The 16,734-nt window shown below is 41.5% G+C and overlaps 1 protein-coding gene across 3 annotated transcripts in view; it reads left to right on the top strand.

Moving 5' to 3' along the window:
- Positions 1 to 2,105: 2,105 nt before the first annotated feature.
- The window catches only part of hdac4 (histone deacetylase 4), a 139,193-nt gene continuing 124,564 nt past the window's right edge, over positions 2,106 to 16,734 (top strand). For all 3 annotated transcript variants that reach the window (XM_073473262.1, XM_073473260.1, XM_073473261.1), the window contains exons 1-2: positions 2,106 to 2,187; positions 15,857 to 16,127. In XM_073473262.1, the coding sequence (XP_073329363.1) occupies positions 16,106 to 16,127 (22 nt within the window). In that variant the 5' untranslated portion in view covers positions 2,106 to 2,187; positions 15,857 to 16,105. The remainder of the gene's footprint in view (positions 2,188 to 15,856; positions 16,128 to 16,734) is intronic.

Here is a 16,734-nt window from a genome sequence, read left to right as displayed (position 1 = left end):
TGTGTTTGTGATACACCAAAGTGAGCTGAGTGAAGAAAACATGTGGTAGATATGACGCAAACATAAAGGCAGTCAACGGCACTGGCAGGTACGGTCTATTGCAAGTATTACACCTCTGGTTGTGTTGTAGCTCTGGAGCTTTTCCTTTAAAGCAGACCATCTGACTTTCATTACAATCAGAACGTTTACACTGCTTATGAGTAGTTATAAACCACATTTTTTTTAATGACATCAGATGTTTAGGGGAGGGCTGTCTTCCAGGAGGCAGATTATCATCTTCTTAACCAACAGTGAATGAAAAACACCATTAGCAAACATGTTAGGAGGATACAAGTCTCGCTTTTCTCAACTGGAAAATCTCCTCCTGGCATACTGTACGTCTCTCCACCAAAGTATTAAAACAACTGCTGAATGCGACAAGTTGACACATGTTCTCTGCAGTTGTGGAAAGTCAGTCTTGAAAAGGTTGCCTGGAAATAGAAGAAGGCGAGGCCGACTGAGGCTGAAGCAAATAACAATATTCACAGACAGAGTGCAGTGAACTTCACATTTGATGATGAAAAAGCTCCACGGGAATTGTCAGGCTGAGACTGTCGATTTTACTGAATATATTTATATTTATCCTGCAGATTAATTTAAATGTGATGTAAACATGTATTGTCAACCAGGTCCATAATCATTGGTATAACAGTTACATGATCACACAAACTTTTTTGGCCAAGTTGCAACAGTTTTGATTATTTAACACGACAGATTTCTGTATTTTGTCATTCGTCGGTGCAGATTTAAGTGGGTGGAGCTCAGCTGGAAAGAGATGAAGTCATGTACCTGCGGTCACCAAACATCATTTTACCAATATGTGAATTTTAAGACATTTGTGGGGTTTGTTTGCTTATGTTGCATTCAATGTCCCTCTTAGGACTTTCTATTTGCAGCAGTTGGTTATTAAGTCAAACCTGATATAAACAAACATTATAAAGCTTCCTTTAATTAGCAAATTGTTCCTCTTAGCACTAATATTGGACTTTATTTAGATGTAGCTGTCAGCGATGGACACTTTACAGCCACAGGGTTTGTTGACACTTTGGTTCTTTAAACCAGGACGGAGACATTTTAGCTGTCAGAAACTCCCGATAACTGCATGAACGTCTTCTCTGACTTGGCTGCTTGTAATTACAGTCTGACTGATGTGACATAAACACAGGACTTCGCTGCCAGAGAGACATCACTGTCAATCAAATCTGATCAAACCACGGACACACGCACAAGATTCTGACTGGTAAAGATTAAGTCCATGATAGCTGAGGATGTTTTTCTTCACTCTTAGGAAATAAATACTGAAGATTTTTAGTCCCCCTGCGGTCAAAAATATGTTTTTCTTCTTGTTCCTACAAGTGAATGTTGGCTGTTTTCTCATTTATTGCTGAAAGCTTACATTTTCTCTGTGCTTCACTGAAAATCTGATTTTGAGAGGCGGGCCTAAGAGCATAATTTGTGACATCACAAATCGTTTGGAAGTAAGATGTTGAAACTTGAACCCTACGTTGCACATACACTGAGAATAGACTTCACAGTGAAGGAGGAGACAATTGTGTCCAGTAGAAAAACTGAAAATTGCATATACATACAGTATATTCAGGAGCTTTCATGAGGGAGGAAGGATAGGTGCCGTTTTGTAGGATTTTAATGTGGTAATTCTGCATTTTCCTCACATAACATCCCTATAGATTTTAGGATATTGTTATAAGATAAGAAGACAGAAAAGGTAGGAGGAGTTCAATACAAAGTCATAACTGAGCATCAGCAGCACACTGTATATTACAGTGATAACATGGGTGGTTAAAAATACAATAATTCCCATGAAACAAGATAAAAATGTATAAAAACAGCAGAATGATGGAGCAGATCCAGTGAAACTCTTCTCGCCTCGGTGCAAACACGCTGACAGACTTCTCTCGCGTCTCCACTCACTCTCGCATCATTTTCCTCCTCGCTGTCAGTCATCCCGTCCCGCAGACCCCGCCTCCTACGGAAATACAGGAGGTTTGACACGTGATTAAAGACTATGGCGGAGCTGTTGGCTCAGTGATTTCTTACAGTACCGACGGGTCCTAAAACCCTGCCCTGTGGATGCTCCTCGAGATTGGGAGAAAGCCAGCCATTTGCGCCCAGCGGTGCTCAACTCAGGTAGCGTCTTCTTTTTCTGTCTTTGTCACGAAAAAACACACACAAGTCAGACAGTCTTTCTCTTCGGCTTGGTGGACTCCAAAAAAAAAAAAAAAATGTGTATCTGGTGGTGGCTCCGTGCGCTTTTTCCTCCGCGGAGTCAAGCGGAGTTGCTGTTAATCTGCCCTGCGTGACTTTTTTTCCTGCGAGTTTGCGTCGTGTTTTAAAGAGTTTTAGGGGAAGACAGTGGAAGTGTTGCGCAAGAGTTGACAGTGTTGCTCAGTGTGACTTGCTCGGAGTGGATTAAAAACTGTACGTGTTGTGCAACATTGTTCCTCCGCCACCTCAGCTGCTCGGTGTAGGTTGAGTTTTCACTCTCACTGCTCGATACTTTGTCTCTGAACTCGCCTGACACACGCTGACATGTCGGAAAAGTGGCTTTTACGCAGAGCGGGCGCTTCAAACTATCACTTTCCAAACTTTCTACTTTCCCTTTGTGTTGTTGTTGGTTTCTTTTTGACGCTGCGGCACAGCGCCATACGTTGACACACTTGTTTCAGAGAGTCACCAGATGTACAGGTTGTGTGTTTACCAGTAAAGGACGTCACGCGTTCAGAGGAACTGTTCCTGCCCCGGACTGTCCTCGACGACACATTTACGTGTGTTGGAGGTTTTGAGCCGGGGTTGAACCGCCGCGGCCACAGTTTTGGGTGTAAACTTTGTGTCCTCCTGAAGTGTAAACACAAGAGAGCAGCAGCAGGACGAGGCTGAAGTTGGACCGCAGCTCACAAGCTTCAGATTCTCCTCAGTGAAACAAAACTTTCATGACAGTAAATCTGATTTTTTGTTCTTTCTTTGCACCACTTAATGTGTTGGAAAGCTTTTAGACATTCAAGTTAAAGCAGGGGTCTGAAACTCAAATTATCTTGGGGCCACTGCAGCGTTCAGGCACTACAGAAAAAGCAATATTTCAGAAACTTTTCTTTATTTTTAATTTCCATTGTTTGCAGATCGAAGCCTTGCACTGAAGTAACAAATGAAAAACATGTGTACTGGCAGCATTTCTGCTCATATTTTCTTTATATTTAACAGTTTTTGACAGTGCAAATATTTTTCCTTATAAATTATTTACTTGCACCTTGAACTAGGCTTGTCGTGGTGGTGGTCTACGCTCCCGGTAGTCGGGCTTACACCGATTACATTGCTTGGCCACCCCCCTAATATTTCCTATATTAATGAGTTAGTAATACAAACTCGGAAAAATGGATCTTTTCGGTAACTGAATAAACAAGCTGCTCTCAGAGGAAAATAAGGTCCCCAGAACACTGTTTGAAGCTAGACAGGTGGCAGGGTCCGCCACATATAAACAAAGTAAAACAGTGTGAAATTGTGTTGTCCTTCAAGGTTTATTCTGCCATGAGAACAGTTTGTTTATTCAGTTTTTGTAGGCATAAAGAAATCAGTCAATAAAGATCTTTCTCTTCTGATTTAAAATTTCTTCCCCAAAACTACATAGTGCACCTTTAAAGATGTGTGAAACCTTTTTATTTAAGTAAGATTTTGCGGCGTTTTTTCCAGCCAGACAACAATAAAACAGATCTATCTATATCTGCACACTTGACTTGATTAACAAGCAGACTCCAGTAACTGTTCATATCACAGCTGCAGGTTAATGAAACATTTTTATATCATCTATGAAAGCAAAAATATATCATGCTATCTGTGTTTTCATCTTTCAGCCAAAAACAAAGCATATCTATCTATATACACTACTTAAAATTAGTCAGTGATATTTTTGGTCTGACATGGACTGAAAGCATGTGGTGAAAAACCGTGAAACATGTAGTTAACCCTTTATTTTAAGATCCCTGTAATAAGCCTTATGGGTAAGAAGGCCTTTCTATCATGAATTAACATGAATAGGATTGAATAGGTGTTAGTAATAGCCTGATAAACACATTTTGTTAGATTTAAGACATTTATAAGGACTTATCAGAAATGCGTTAACACTTTATAGACTGCTTAAGAACATTAAATAAATCCTTACGAGATTATAGTTGCATAATTATAAGGAGCCTGGAGTCTGAGCCGCATGTCTTGTAATCTTTAAAATAACCTGTGAATAAGTGCAGTAAAGAATTTATTAACCTTAATAAGGCATTGTTCTCCCTGTAGATTAGTTAGCAGGAAAACCATGGTTAACTGTTAATAAGTACATATTTAAATGCTTAAAAAAGTTTGTATACATCTCAGTAAAGCAACATTAAAGTTGAATAAAGGTTTAAAAAATGATATGATAGGTAACTTAAACTTAATAAATGCCTTTGTAATGCTTTTACAAACACTTTCTTAAGCATCTATAAACAAGTTTGTAAAAGGTATTAATAAATGTCCTTCAATCGAGCAATAAACATGTTTATGCTGCTGTTATTAATGCTTATATTGTCTTATTAATGTTAATAAACATCTGTTAATGTTAATCTGTTGATTATTTTTACTTGTCAGTGGCTGAAATCGATTAGCAGATGTGTGCTATTCATTTTCTTGTGATCGACTAATCGTTGCAGCTCTAGAATAAAGCTTTTACAAAACTGAGACTGCGTTTTTAAATAGACTTTAGTTTCTCTGGGTTAATGTGATCCAGATTTGACAAGTCTAAGTGTAGTGGTTTTGGACCTGGTCCCATGTGGTCTGAATGGGACCTAATAAAGGTCTTTTTAAATAATTGGATCCATGTTTTGACTCTTTAAGCTAGACCTGGTCTACTGTTGTCTGGATGTAGATGAATTAAAGTGAGTTTTAAACAACACCAAGGCTTTAACTAAGATGTCTGACACCCTTCTACAACAATACGTGCTGCAAAATGGATAATCTGTCCCTCAATGTTGTCATTTAAGTTTCCCTTAACTTTCCTGTGGAAGCTGTGAATGAGAAGCTAACCCCAGCAGGGCTGTGTCTGTGCTCAGCTGAGACTCCTTTAACCCTCCACGAGCGGAAACTATTCCCTCAGCATTACAAGCTCTGGAGGGCTGCTGGTGCACGCTCATAAACTCCAGGCCCCACAGGAACAAGGTCACTACAGCCTACTAAAAAAAACCCACTGTGCTCAGAGTGCTCCTCTTGAAGGATGGCCGCTGAGAGCAGGGCCCTGATTGGAGCAGAAGTAAAGCAGAACTTTCAAGTGTCACAATATTTTGTAGTATTACCTCAGTGAGATTGATGTACTGATATTTTAAAGCAGATCCGTTTCCCTTCATTGCTTTGCTGAACTTTTGTGTACAACATTTCACGCAGTTAAATATGTGCAGCTCCAATCACCATCACAATAAAGGTTATATTTCTCTGTTGGTGAGGAAAGTTGGTGTCAAAATATTTATCCTTTCTTGACATTTTGTGAGTTTATTTTGTTTACTTCTTAGACTAAAGTGGCAAACTCGCCGATTTTATGTTTCCCAGCAGACAGTAGACATCTCTGCAACACGGCACATAGACGTCTTTGACACAACGTCATCACTCTTGTTTCTTCACACACTGTCGATAATGTTATCTTTTGAATGTTTGAAACTTTTCTGGCCATATCTTACAAGCAATAACTGCCAGATGAAATGCCTTTTTAAGAGCGTCAGGGCAGACATATTTGGGAAGTTGCTGAAGGCACACACACGTATATAACAGACACATATATCTATATTATAAGATTAAAACACTTACTCACAAATGGATGTTTTTCAAAGACTATTGTTCTGGCACTTTTGAAGTTTTTAGCCGGTGATGACAGATGAGAAATGTGCTTGAGACAAAGGTCCCAGCTGTAGTTGATCAGCTGTTGTTGCGGTTACACCACAACACTGGAACTAATCACAACGAACTGGATTCAAACTGACCGTCAACTTTTGTTTTTCATTATTGAGGAAACTTTTTTTGAAGCCAACAAGCCTTCAAGTCTGCAAATTGTGAGTGTTTGACATGCAAAACAGATATTGACCAAGGGCTACAGCAGAGAAAACTGTGTGAACAGCACCCAGAGATAGTGGAGTCTACTTTTATCATGTTTAAATTAGCAAAATAAATGTACATATACAAATTATAGGAGTGTTTCTCTTGTAGAACAGAATTGGCTCAGTTGGAAGATCCTAAATTTACCATCATAAACATAAAAGTTTTAATTCTTCTCCGTCCCTGATTCCAGAAAAGTTTGGACGTAAATAAAACGGGATGCGAAATTGAAATAGTGCAAAGACAAGATATGCTTAGATATGTTTAAACTGATAAACTTGATTGTTTTTTTGTAAATATACACTCACACACAGCGAGAAGATCCTGCAGCGTCCCAACACTGTTGGAATGTGGTTGTAGAAGATTTCCTACCCGCCGGATATAGAGATAATAATTGGTTTTTAAGAATGTAATAATGTTTTGCTTCACTGAAGAGATATGAAGGAGATTAAGATAAGGGCTAGTACTCTTGTTCTTTACTCGCCCTCAAGTTTGCCTCTTGTAATCTCATTAATAAGCTCATTTAGCTCGCTTCCATTGTGCTTTGTCGGGGCCCAGGCATGACTTTCCAACTTCCTCCCATCATTTAGCACAAGCTGGCACTGGGAAAGCTCGCTTGTTTGTGGATATTTTGTAGATGTTGTCACGCTAGTGGATACTAACGGGGTCTATTAATGCCACTGTTGTGCTCGGGGACAAATAAGGTGACAGGACCCAGTAAGGCACAGACACATTCACGCAGCAGGAATTTGTAAGCTGCTTGGCAGGGTCTTCCCCTCAGCCACTGTGATTCAGCATATTATCGTATCTTTGTTCTCGCTCCGTGTTCATTTGTTTGTCTCTCTTCATTACACGCAACGTTTGGGAAGCAATTTAGAAACAGTTTGAATGAAAAAAGGGTCGTTATTTCACCACAGCCTTTTAGCAAGCAATCTATTGGCTGCCACTGATCTAAACCAACCAAAACTGTCTACATTGACATTGAACTTTATTGTATTTAGCAAGTTCCGATACTTATACCAATATCGGAAATGCCTCTGATACTGCCTAAAGTACATGAGGTATCAGCGAGTGCACGAGTCGATGCATTTATTTATTTATTAGAAACCAGAGGTGTAAATTCTCACCGGCCTCCTGATTCAATTAGATTATGATTCACCTGTCTACCATTTGAATGCACAATGAATCTTGAAGCATCTCAATGTACGGCATCGTTAATTTTCTATGTTACTGTCACAGTCATGCTCTGTTCACTGTCGTCAACTTCAGTTTCAACATGGCTGCTCGATTTATTCTCTTCCTGCCCTGCACTTCTCTGGAGCCACGTTAGAAGTGTTTTTGACCCTTAACTACCATCACAGTTTGAGCTTAGCGCTTACTAATCACGGATGACGTATGCACGCACGACGTTCATGAATGTGACAACGCAGCGGGGTGAAACAAAAATATCTGAATCGTATCGAGGACAGAAAACTTGGTATCCTTAGTCACTTCGCATTTTTTCTATAAATTAGGCTTACTGTTGTGCATCTTAATAAAAGAAAGGCGGTTGGGTATTGGCCAGGGAAGCAGTAAAAGTAGACAAAAGGAAGATTCAAAGCAGTAAAAGGGACACAGAGCTTCAAATGGGCAGCTATACAGAAGCTCTCAGCCTCGACTGATGTGATTTGAGGCTAGATGAATCCTTGTGTTGATCCTTGTGGTCACCTAATGAGTTCATGGCTGTGATAATCATTTTCCCAGATCCAGCCCCTTATACCCCGTGGTGCCTCACAACTCCAATAATAAACCCGTTTTAGCTCCTTTGTGCTTTGTCAGGGCCCTGTCCTGACGTCGAACCCGTCCTAGCTCCCCAAACTCAGTTAGCAAGTGTTGGAGGGGTTGGCAGTTGAAGAAGACGTCGTTGTTTGTGGACATGTTGTGGATGTCACGCTAATGGTTTCTAATTGAGTCTATTAATGGCACTGTACTGTGGGTACGAGCTTGGTGACAGGAGCCTGTGGTGCACAGGCACACTCAACCAGCAGGACTGTGCAAACTGTCCCACCACTCAACCCAATCAGAGGCCGCAATGATACCCTGACATGTTAGGATTAAATAACACATTTAAATAGCACAAGTTGATAGTTTTATTATTTATTTTCTTTCACAGATTGAAAACTGATTTTACAGTTCTCTTTGACTGTGTATGTGGGATGTGTAAAAGCTTCATGAAACTAAATAACAGCCACTGCTTTTACCTCCTGTCTGTTATTGTGTAGTCTGGCTTACCAGATGTAAGCTGTGGGTGTAAAATGCAGTGAAAAGTTTTGAGTTGGTGAACATCTGAAGACACACCCGTACCATGCTGTCGCTAGCCAGCTAACTAATGAATCTTAAATGTGTGCCGCTGAGAGTTTGAGATTAATTGATCTTGATATAGGAATTTAAACAAATATTTATTTTTGGCTTATATAGCTTAACCTAAAATTAAAAACAGGCTCCCTTCTCCCTTCATCTATATTTTTGTGACCTTTTTGAAGATCCCTGTCTCTACTGAGGCCCCAGGATGAGCGTCAGGCTTCAAGCCAACTTTTGTATTGGCAAAACCGTGTAATTACAACGTCACGTGATGCACTGGAGCCCAAAAAGACAAAAGACTATTTCCCATAACGGTAAATGGACTTCATACACTGATGGCCGAGGCTGCCATGCAAGTGCCAACTGCTCATCATGAGCAATTTGGGGTTTGTAGCTAGTGGATACTTTGACATGCAGCTGGGGCAGCCTGGGATTCGAACCAGCAACCTTCCAATTACAAGATGACATGCACTACCACCTGAGCTGCAGCTAGCCCCAGTAAGCTTACATTTTGAAAGTTTTGGAGCTGCACAAATAAATCATGTATTTCCATTTAAGTGAGCTGGGCGCTAATCGGATAGTTTCTGGTATTGTGGCTGCGCCATGGGCCCAACAACGCGGAAGATCTGAGTAATTCTATACCTAGGGGGTCAAGCTTTTTTGGCTTCATGCGCCACTGAGCAGCATTCACAGGACTGAACGGGGCTCCGCCTCTGAAGCTGTGTCCAGATTTTAATTGCTTCATCATAGTCTCTATGTAAAACAACAACAACCTCCAAGCTAGGTATCTAAACGCCGAAAAGTCACCCGAACGATAACCTGGTTGCCAACAGTACGAATGTAACAAAGCTCGCAAATCTTACTTGTTCTTTTGTGGAAATGTTGCTGTTCGAATGCCACGGCTCACCTCCCCAAAACCAAAACAAATCCCCCGACACTATTTTGCAGGGGGCACCGTCGCGCCATCCTGGGTTTAAGAAATACAAACAAGCCAGAGTGTTTTTTTCCCCCATACCAGAATGAGAATTGGTGCTGCCAGACCAGCTCTGTATAGACAGTCTTTGAGTGTTATTTTCCAGCATCCCTGAGTGATGAGGGGACAGCTTGAAAGATGAAGTGATAGGTCAGACAGACATTTATACATCGCTCAGACAAAAATTCCCAGCGGGAGTTGACATAGCAGTTGCTGTTGTCACTAATCCATCTGGTCATAATGCAGCACATTTCAATTCCCTCCTCTATCTGTAGGATTTTGTCACTTTTTGATTCCCACCAATGTCGCAAACACGAAAGGGGATGCAAAGCCACAAAGCAAGAGTCTCTCCTAAACATCTGAGTCTAAAGGAGCTTATGCACAGCTGACGTCAAGCTCCATTTCCACCACCCGGTCAGGCGGTGATTCCAAATGAGAGGAACTAAGTGGTCTGCTGAGTCTGCTCGGTGGTCTGATCATGTGAAAGCAACTTCACACATTTGCTTTCACTGTGGTGATACAAAACTATTGCATCCAAAAAAAAAAGAGTGCTGAGAAAGCCTGCTCTCTTTAGAAACTCTTTATGCAAAATGGAAGATTGCTGAAGGGTGAGATGGATAAAGTGAGAACAATTCATGGGTTTAAGAGCGAGAGTGACATTGAAAGAATGTGAGTATAGAAAGGGAAGTGGAGTAGGCTTTTGTCATTCTCAGGACTTGGCACCCTGCATGGAAAGATGCGACTTCCTGCTTTTTATTTGACTCAGAATGGTTGGCCTTTTGTTGCCAGGGTAACAACACATGGGTGTTTGATTGTCCATTGACATGGACAGGAATCGTGTGTGTGTGTTTGTGTGTAGTCCAACTGTGTCCTCTCTTACTACAGTGAGGTAGTTGACAGTAGGTCGAACTACAAGACCGCTCAGATATAGAAAAGCAGTGAACCAAGAACGGAAGAAAATGAAATGTCTTACACTTGAATATACGTCTTAATTTCATTCTCATTTGAATGTTCGCCATGACTGCAGTTTCCACGTCTCACTTTTTATATAACAACAGAGACGGCCTGTCCAACTGCTTCATCACGGCGTGCCATCATATTCGATGCCAACAATTTTAATCCTCAGCCCCACATTTCCCTCCAGGTTTAACAGGAATGCACACGCAGGGGAAACATGGCACTCTCCAGCATTTTCCTCCAAATTTCAAACATAGCTTTAGAGTTCAGGCAGTCTGGGTTTGAGACAGCTGACCTCAGTGAAGTTCACTTCACTATCACATTTTCTATTCATGCAATTTTATGCACTTTTTTACTTGGTACACTTTCATAGCTTAAAGGGTTGGGAAGGCGATTATGGAGAAAGATAGTTGATTATTGAGGCTCATTCGCAGGTCGTCAGATACCAACGCTTTGAGATTAAATTTCGGGCCTAATACTGACCCAAAGCGTCGGGATTTGACGGCCTCCGAATGAGCCTCAACAATCAACTATCTTTCACCGGAATCGCCTTCCTTCCCTTAACAGAGCTGCTCTGAGAGCTACAATGCAGACATAAGCCATTCAGTAATATGAGCGCCGCAGGGCTACGGCTAACGATTATTTTCATTATCGATTAATCTGCAGATTACTTTCACATCTTAACAATAAGTTCTTTTGTTTAGAAAATGTCAAAAATGCTCATCACAGCTTACCAGAGGAAAAAGTGACAAACCTTGAATTGCTCCTGTTATCAAGCCAGCAGTCCAAAACCCAAATACTTGACATTTACCTTATAAATGTCAAAGTTAGTCAGTAACCTCTACAGATGATGCAGAGACAGTGGATTTTCAGGCTTGTTGTTGGTGTGTACTTACAGCCATTCTTCATTGTGTATTTCTGCAGAGCTTTATTGACATTTAACTGCACTGCCGTGTGTTCAAGATTCACATTTTTTGATACAAGCCTGGTTATAATGATCCGTTAACTACCCTCTTTGCATTTAGATGTTCCACAATCATTTTTAAACTTTAAAAGCACTCAGCTAAGCCCTGTATTACAAATAAAGTGATTTAATTAGGAAGAATTTTGTATGTGATGTCTTTGACTTCATTAGCATTTGTGCACGACTCAAGTGACAGGTCTCAAGCACAGTCACATGATTTTTGTGTCAGCCCCTCTCATCACCATGTTAAATGCTTCCTTTATTTGCTTTCCCCTATGAAATATTCAGTTCTGTCAGTCAGCTTCAGGAAAAAAAAAGTTTATTTACATCAGAATACAGCACTGCCGATAAATACATCATCACTCTTTGCAGAGAAAGATTTGAGTAGTGATGATGGCGGATATCTCCCCCCAGAAGAGAAGAGCGAGGGCCTACAGGTGCAGTCTGCTGTGTTGTTAACATGGCCATACTCTAACTGTACGCAGGCTGTCAGAGCTCTGCATCAAGAAAAATGATCCTCCTGTGCCACTTGATGCCTGAGCGCCGCGTCTTGTCCCCGTTGAGCCAGCAGCTGATTGATGTGATGTCCTGCGGTCATAGCTGGCCTTGTTCACTTGCAAACATGAACAAGCAGCAGAGAGTGTTGCGTTACTGCGGCTCCTTTCATGACAGATAGGGTGTCACTCGCTCTTCTCAAACGTGTGCTCGCTCGCTCTCCGCTGCCAATGCTGCTCCTGCTTACCTGTGTCACGCTGACTTTAACCCTCCCTCGCTATAAAGGAGGATGTCCTCAATTGAACCAGCAACAGTCTAGATATAGCTGCTCACAAGATTCTGTCCCTGGAAAAGTGAGCTTTTCATTTAATTTTCTTCTTTCTAAGACTCTACAGCTCAACTTTTTTTTTGCCAACAACAAAGAAAAATCTGGAACATGTCAATCAATAGCATACTGGCGATGCCACTAATCCCGCTCGCCGGCTGAATAATTCATAGTCAATTAGAGCTGAGAGGCTGAAGCTGTCTTCATGGCACAAGTGCATTTTCAATGATTCATTTCTTGAGCTATGCAAGGGGTCTCTTAATTGTTGTTTACTGCTCGCTAGCCGACCACATGTTATTTTTATGCCATCGTGATTACTCCCGGCAGCGTCTCAGAGTGCTTGGGAAATGAAGTCCATTAAAGGGATCCTGAGAGCTGTTTTCCTGTCAAGCTCCATGAAACCTTTTCCAGGTTCGAACTCGACTGCACGAGAGCAATAAATCTGGACCAATCTCAAGTGTCAAAAGTGGAGATGAGACGGATAAAGTGATGCACGTATTTTTTATGGTTCTGTGCAGTTGCAATAAAAATACCTGCAGTGTTGCGCAAAGATTAATTTTTAATAGGATCCCAGAAGAACAGTTTGAATTGCAGAATCATATGGAAGGAATATTAAATCTGCACTAACACAGCTGACAGCTGACCAGACTGCAGGTTGACGGTGTCAGAGAAGGAGCAGGCTTGGCTGAGCTGCACTCGGGTTTTTTGTTTGTTTGAGTGTGGCAAAGAGAGAAAGTGAGAGGACTGAATGCCTGAGGTGATTGCTGACATAGTATGACAAGCTGTAAAAGCACAGTCTGAATTCTTGTGTGACAGACGACTCCTTTGACAGAAATAGGCGGCTGGATCTGAGAATAGCACCGCTGCCCTCCAGCTGACACACTGCAGGCTATTTTTCTTACTCCTCATACCTCAGCAAGTCTATCCACTTTGAGACACCTGGGCATTAAAGTTTTGTCTGCATACATGCGACTAATAAACACACACTTGTCAGACATTCACACAAACATCTAAACCTCCCCTCTGGTCATTTTGCCTCTGGCCTGAAGGATGCTGTGAGAAGATAGAAAGTCTAAGGTAAATAAGAAACGTTTGGGGGAATGTTTCACAGCAACACACTGATGGTGATGTTGAATTTGCACTGACACTGTGAGGGGCAACACTGGAGCTCATTTTTTAAGATTTAGAAAATATCTTAAACGTACTACAAGAAGCATTACCTGCTCATGAAACAGTCTCAACACTGATGCATCTATATGAGCTCCATAAGCCAACAAGACCATCAGAGAGAAGATTGGCTATTTCTATATAGATATTCTTATTGCCTGTCGCTGGATCTGATTCCGAAGATTAATATTTTTACGGTGCAGAGCTGAGGATGTATTGAGGAGTCTCACAGCCTGAGGAAAGAAGCAGTAAAATACCACATGAAATCTGTTTTTTGCAAGTCGGATCCAAACCACAGTTGGATGTGGTTTACAATGAATTCAAATCTGATTTCTACAGAAGCGTGTCAGTCCGGACGCTCTGGCTGCTCAAAATCGGATTTCAAAGTGTCTTTCGTGTCACTTGCGGTGCGACACACAAATGGTGACGTCAATTCCAGAGTAACAGAAACACAAGTGCATCGATGCGGCCGAGCAGAATCCATGCTGCTACTAGCAGGATGACAACACAGAGAATAGTCTGTTGAGTCGTGCTGAAATAAACTGTCCACTCAGCGACTTGACAATGTGAGTGTGTGGAGATCAAGATGATTGATCAGTCCCTCCGTGTTGGAAAGCCTTGTCACCAGCGTACAGAGCAAATGTCGTTGCCATAGCACCCAATGCAGATATGATGGTGTTGTCTAGACACAAAAATCTGACCTGATCACTTGCAAATAATAGTGCAGTCACTCCATCTTTCAGATCTGATTTCAGACACAAATTGGATTTGCCTGCTGTGTGATCATCACCTACGTTTTTCAAAATCTAACCAAGTAATTTTCTTGCTAAACCCAACAAATGGCCATGTTGGGAAACTATTCAGTCGTTCAGGATGTGTTTTTACTAGGGGATGTTTACTATAGCTGTAGCTCAACAAGTTACTGGTACCAATCCGTTAGCTGTAGGATTATATATTAGGTATTAAATAGCTAGATCAACATCTTTTATGACAGCAGGCGGTGGTGCTCATAACATTTTTTGTCCACAGGGGGCGCCAGAATCAACACAAAATAAAAGATCCATGTAGCTGCTTTAATATTCCACTGAAGTAATGCCTTTATTTCTTCACATTCCATGCTAATGAATGAGCTGGGCCTCTATTAAATTAGTCATTTACTTAAGGGACTGTTTCTCTTCTACAGTAATTCCTGATAAGTGAAGTAAGACCCCGGAGAATCCTGGCAGCACTGTGTTTCCATGAGATTTTTATTTGGCCATGCAGCGCCTGCACCTTCTTTCCACTCAACTCATTCATTTGACTTTAATTCAGTTCAACAGCTTAAAAGTGTCGGCGACAACAAAGAGAGAGAGAGTGTGTGTGTGTGTGTGTGTGTTTGTGTGTGTGTGTGTGTGTGTTTGTCAGAGACACGAAGGGAGCACATACACACTTTATTGTGGCCTCTGTGGTATTTTCTAGTGACTGATTGCAGCTCTCATTACCGCGTGTTTGTGTTCAGCTCTGTTGACACCTGTTGTGTGACGGAGGTGATTTTTTAGCTTCTGTTAGGGTTGAATAGCTCGAGGCTTGCCTGGTATGTGTGTGTGTTTACATACTCCTGGCAGTTTTTGATTACATGACGCACACGCTGACACACACCAGACAGCATAAATTTTTTCTTCCTCTTTCTCTTCTGGTATCGACCCTGCAGCGAGCCTCTGTTTAGATTTCATTGCGGGCTCCGAAGAGCCTTCTATTAAGGCTCTGACTCCCACAGCTGACCATGCACGCTGTGAAGTGGAGATTTAGTAATGTCCCCTGAAGCTGGCAAATGTCGAAACTCTTGGAAAGTCACATTTTTATTAACTGTGTTTAGAGCTGTGCCAGAATTTGACTGCCTCTCAGGAACATCAGTGTGTGCTTTTAGCATTTTGATTTAGCTATTAAACCATATTCACAAGTTTTGTTGCCTGGGTGTGGTTACAGCTCTGACAGTGACTTTCAGCTCTAGCATTCAGATTATGTAAACGCGCTGCGATTCTAGTGAATCCAGATGGTTCAAACAAAACCATTTTAATATTATAAAAAACAGGCGTGTGATACAACTTTTACTTGGAAGAAGCCAGAGCTGTTTTCCATCACAACCACAAATTATGTTTTCATTAACAATAGGGGCAGATAGATTTACTTGTCTTAGAGGCGGCGTAAAGGCGATATTGCGGAATCTCTGTGTGACTGCTGCTATCAGGTCCGAACAGGGCCTTTGTAGGCTGATGACTTGCAGGTCTTTGTTCCTCCCTGGCTTGTTAACGGCCTCAGGTGAAGTGGAGTTTGGCTCAATAACTGTAAGCAGGAAGAAAAAGTCTACAGGACACCAAACCACAATGACCCCTGATTTACAGTCCTGTTTATTTGTTAACTTAGGTGTTAATTAGTGTATGAATTTGAATGGAATTTCCCATGCATATGAAAACGCTTCTTTTTTTGCATCCAGCTCTCACAGCCCGACTGTTTGGCGAGAAGGAATCCTGCCACAACACACCACTGAGGTCTCCACCTGCGGCTCGGTGTGATGAGGCTTTAAGGAACAGCTCCTCTCTGTCCCTCCTTGGCCTGGCGCCTCCACCTGGCAGCACCGACTTGGCTGCGAAGCACATGGTGGTCACTACAGCCACCACGGAGGTGCACTGACACCCTCACCGCTCACCTCTGTCAAGTCTGCCTGGCAGCAACAACCATAACAATGAGCTCTCACAGTCGATCAGGTGAGTGAAAAAAGTAGTTTTTCTCAAGAGGAGCTCCTTGTCCTTTTCTGTGCAGTTGGAAAAGGCTTTGGAATGACTAATGTTTCTTCTCTTACCCACACAACAAAGCACTTTATATGGCTTTTTATGCATGTAGCTGTGTATGGCTTAATGCACTGATGACGACCAGTTTAATTCTGAGTATATAGATGCCTCTTTTGAGACTTTCAGTAGTAAATAATGATGTGGTTGATAATTTGGTGTGACCATAGCACACAGACTAATCCTGCTGTTTTTTTCATTTTCTACAAGAGCTTTTCAATCTTCTAAACAATTAATGATTTCATGCGGTTGATTTGTCTGTGACTTGCATTGTTTAAACAGCAATTACACAGCGGTGTTTAGGTGAGGGCAAATGTTTGTCCAAGTGTGTTTTTTTTGAGGTTGGTTTAATTGATTTGCGCTCACGTTCAAACGAAGAGAACAATGCTGCTAATAAAACAAATTGATGCTGAAAAGTGTGATTGAGGTTCTAAAGTGAAATGGTTGTAAGGCTTTGACTCTCAGCTAAATGTCATTTTTAATTTCACAGCGTTTCTGAATTGATATTTCTACTTTCATGACGCAA

Source organism: Pagrus major, chromosome 9 (assembly GCF_040436345.1).
Source record: "Pagrus major chromosome 9, Pma_NU_1.0".
In the NCBI taxonomy this organism is placed as follows: domain Eukaryota; kingdom Metazoa; phylum Chordata; class Actinopteri; order Spariformes; family Sparidae; genus Pagrus; species Pagrus major.
This window is presented reverse-complemented; position numbering and strand designations above follow the sequence as displayed.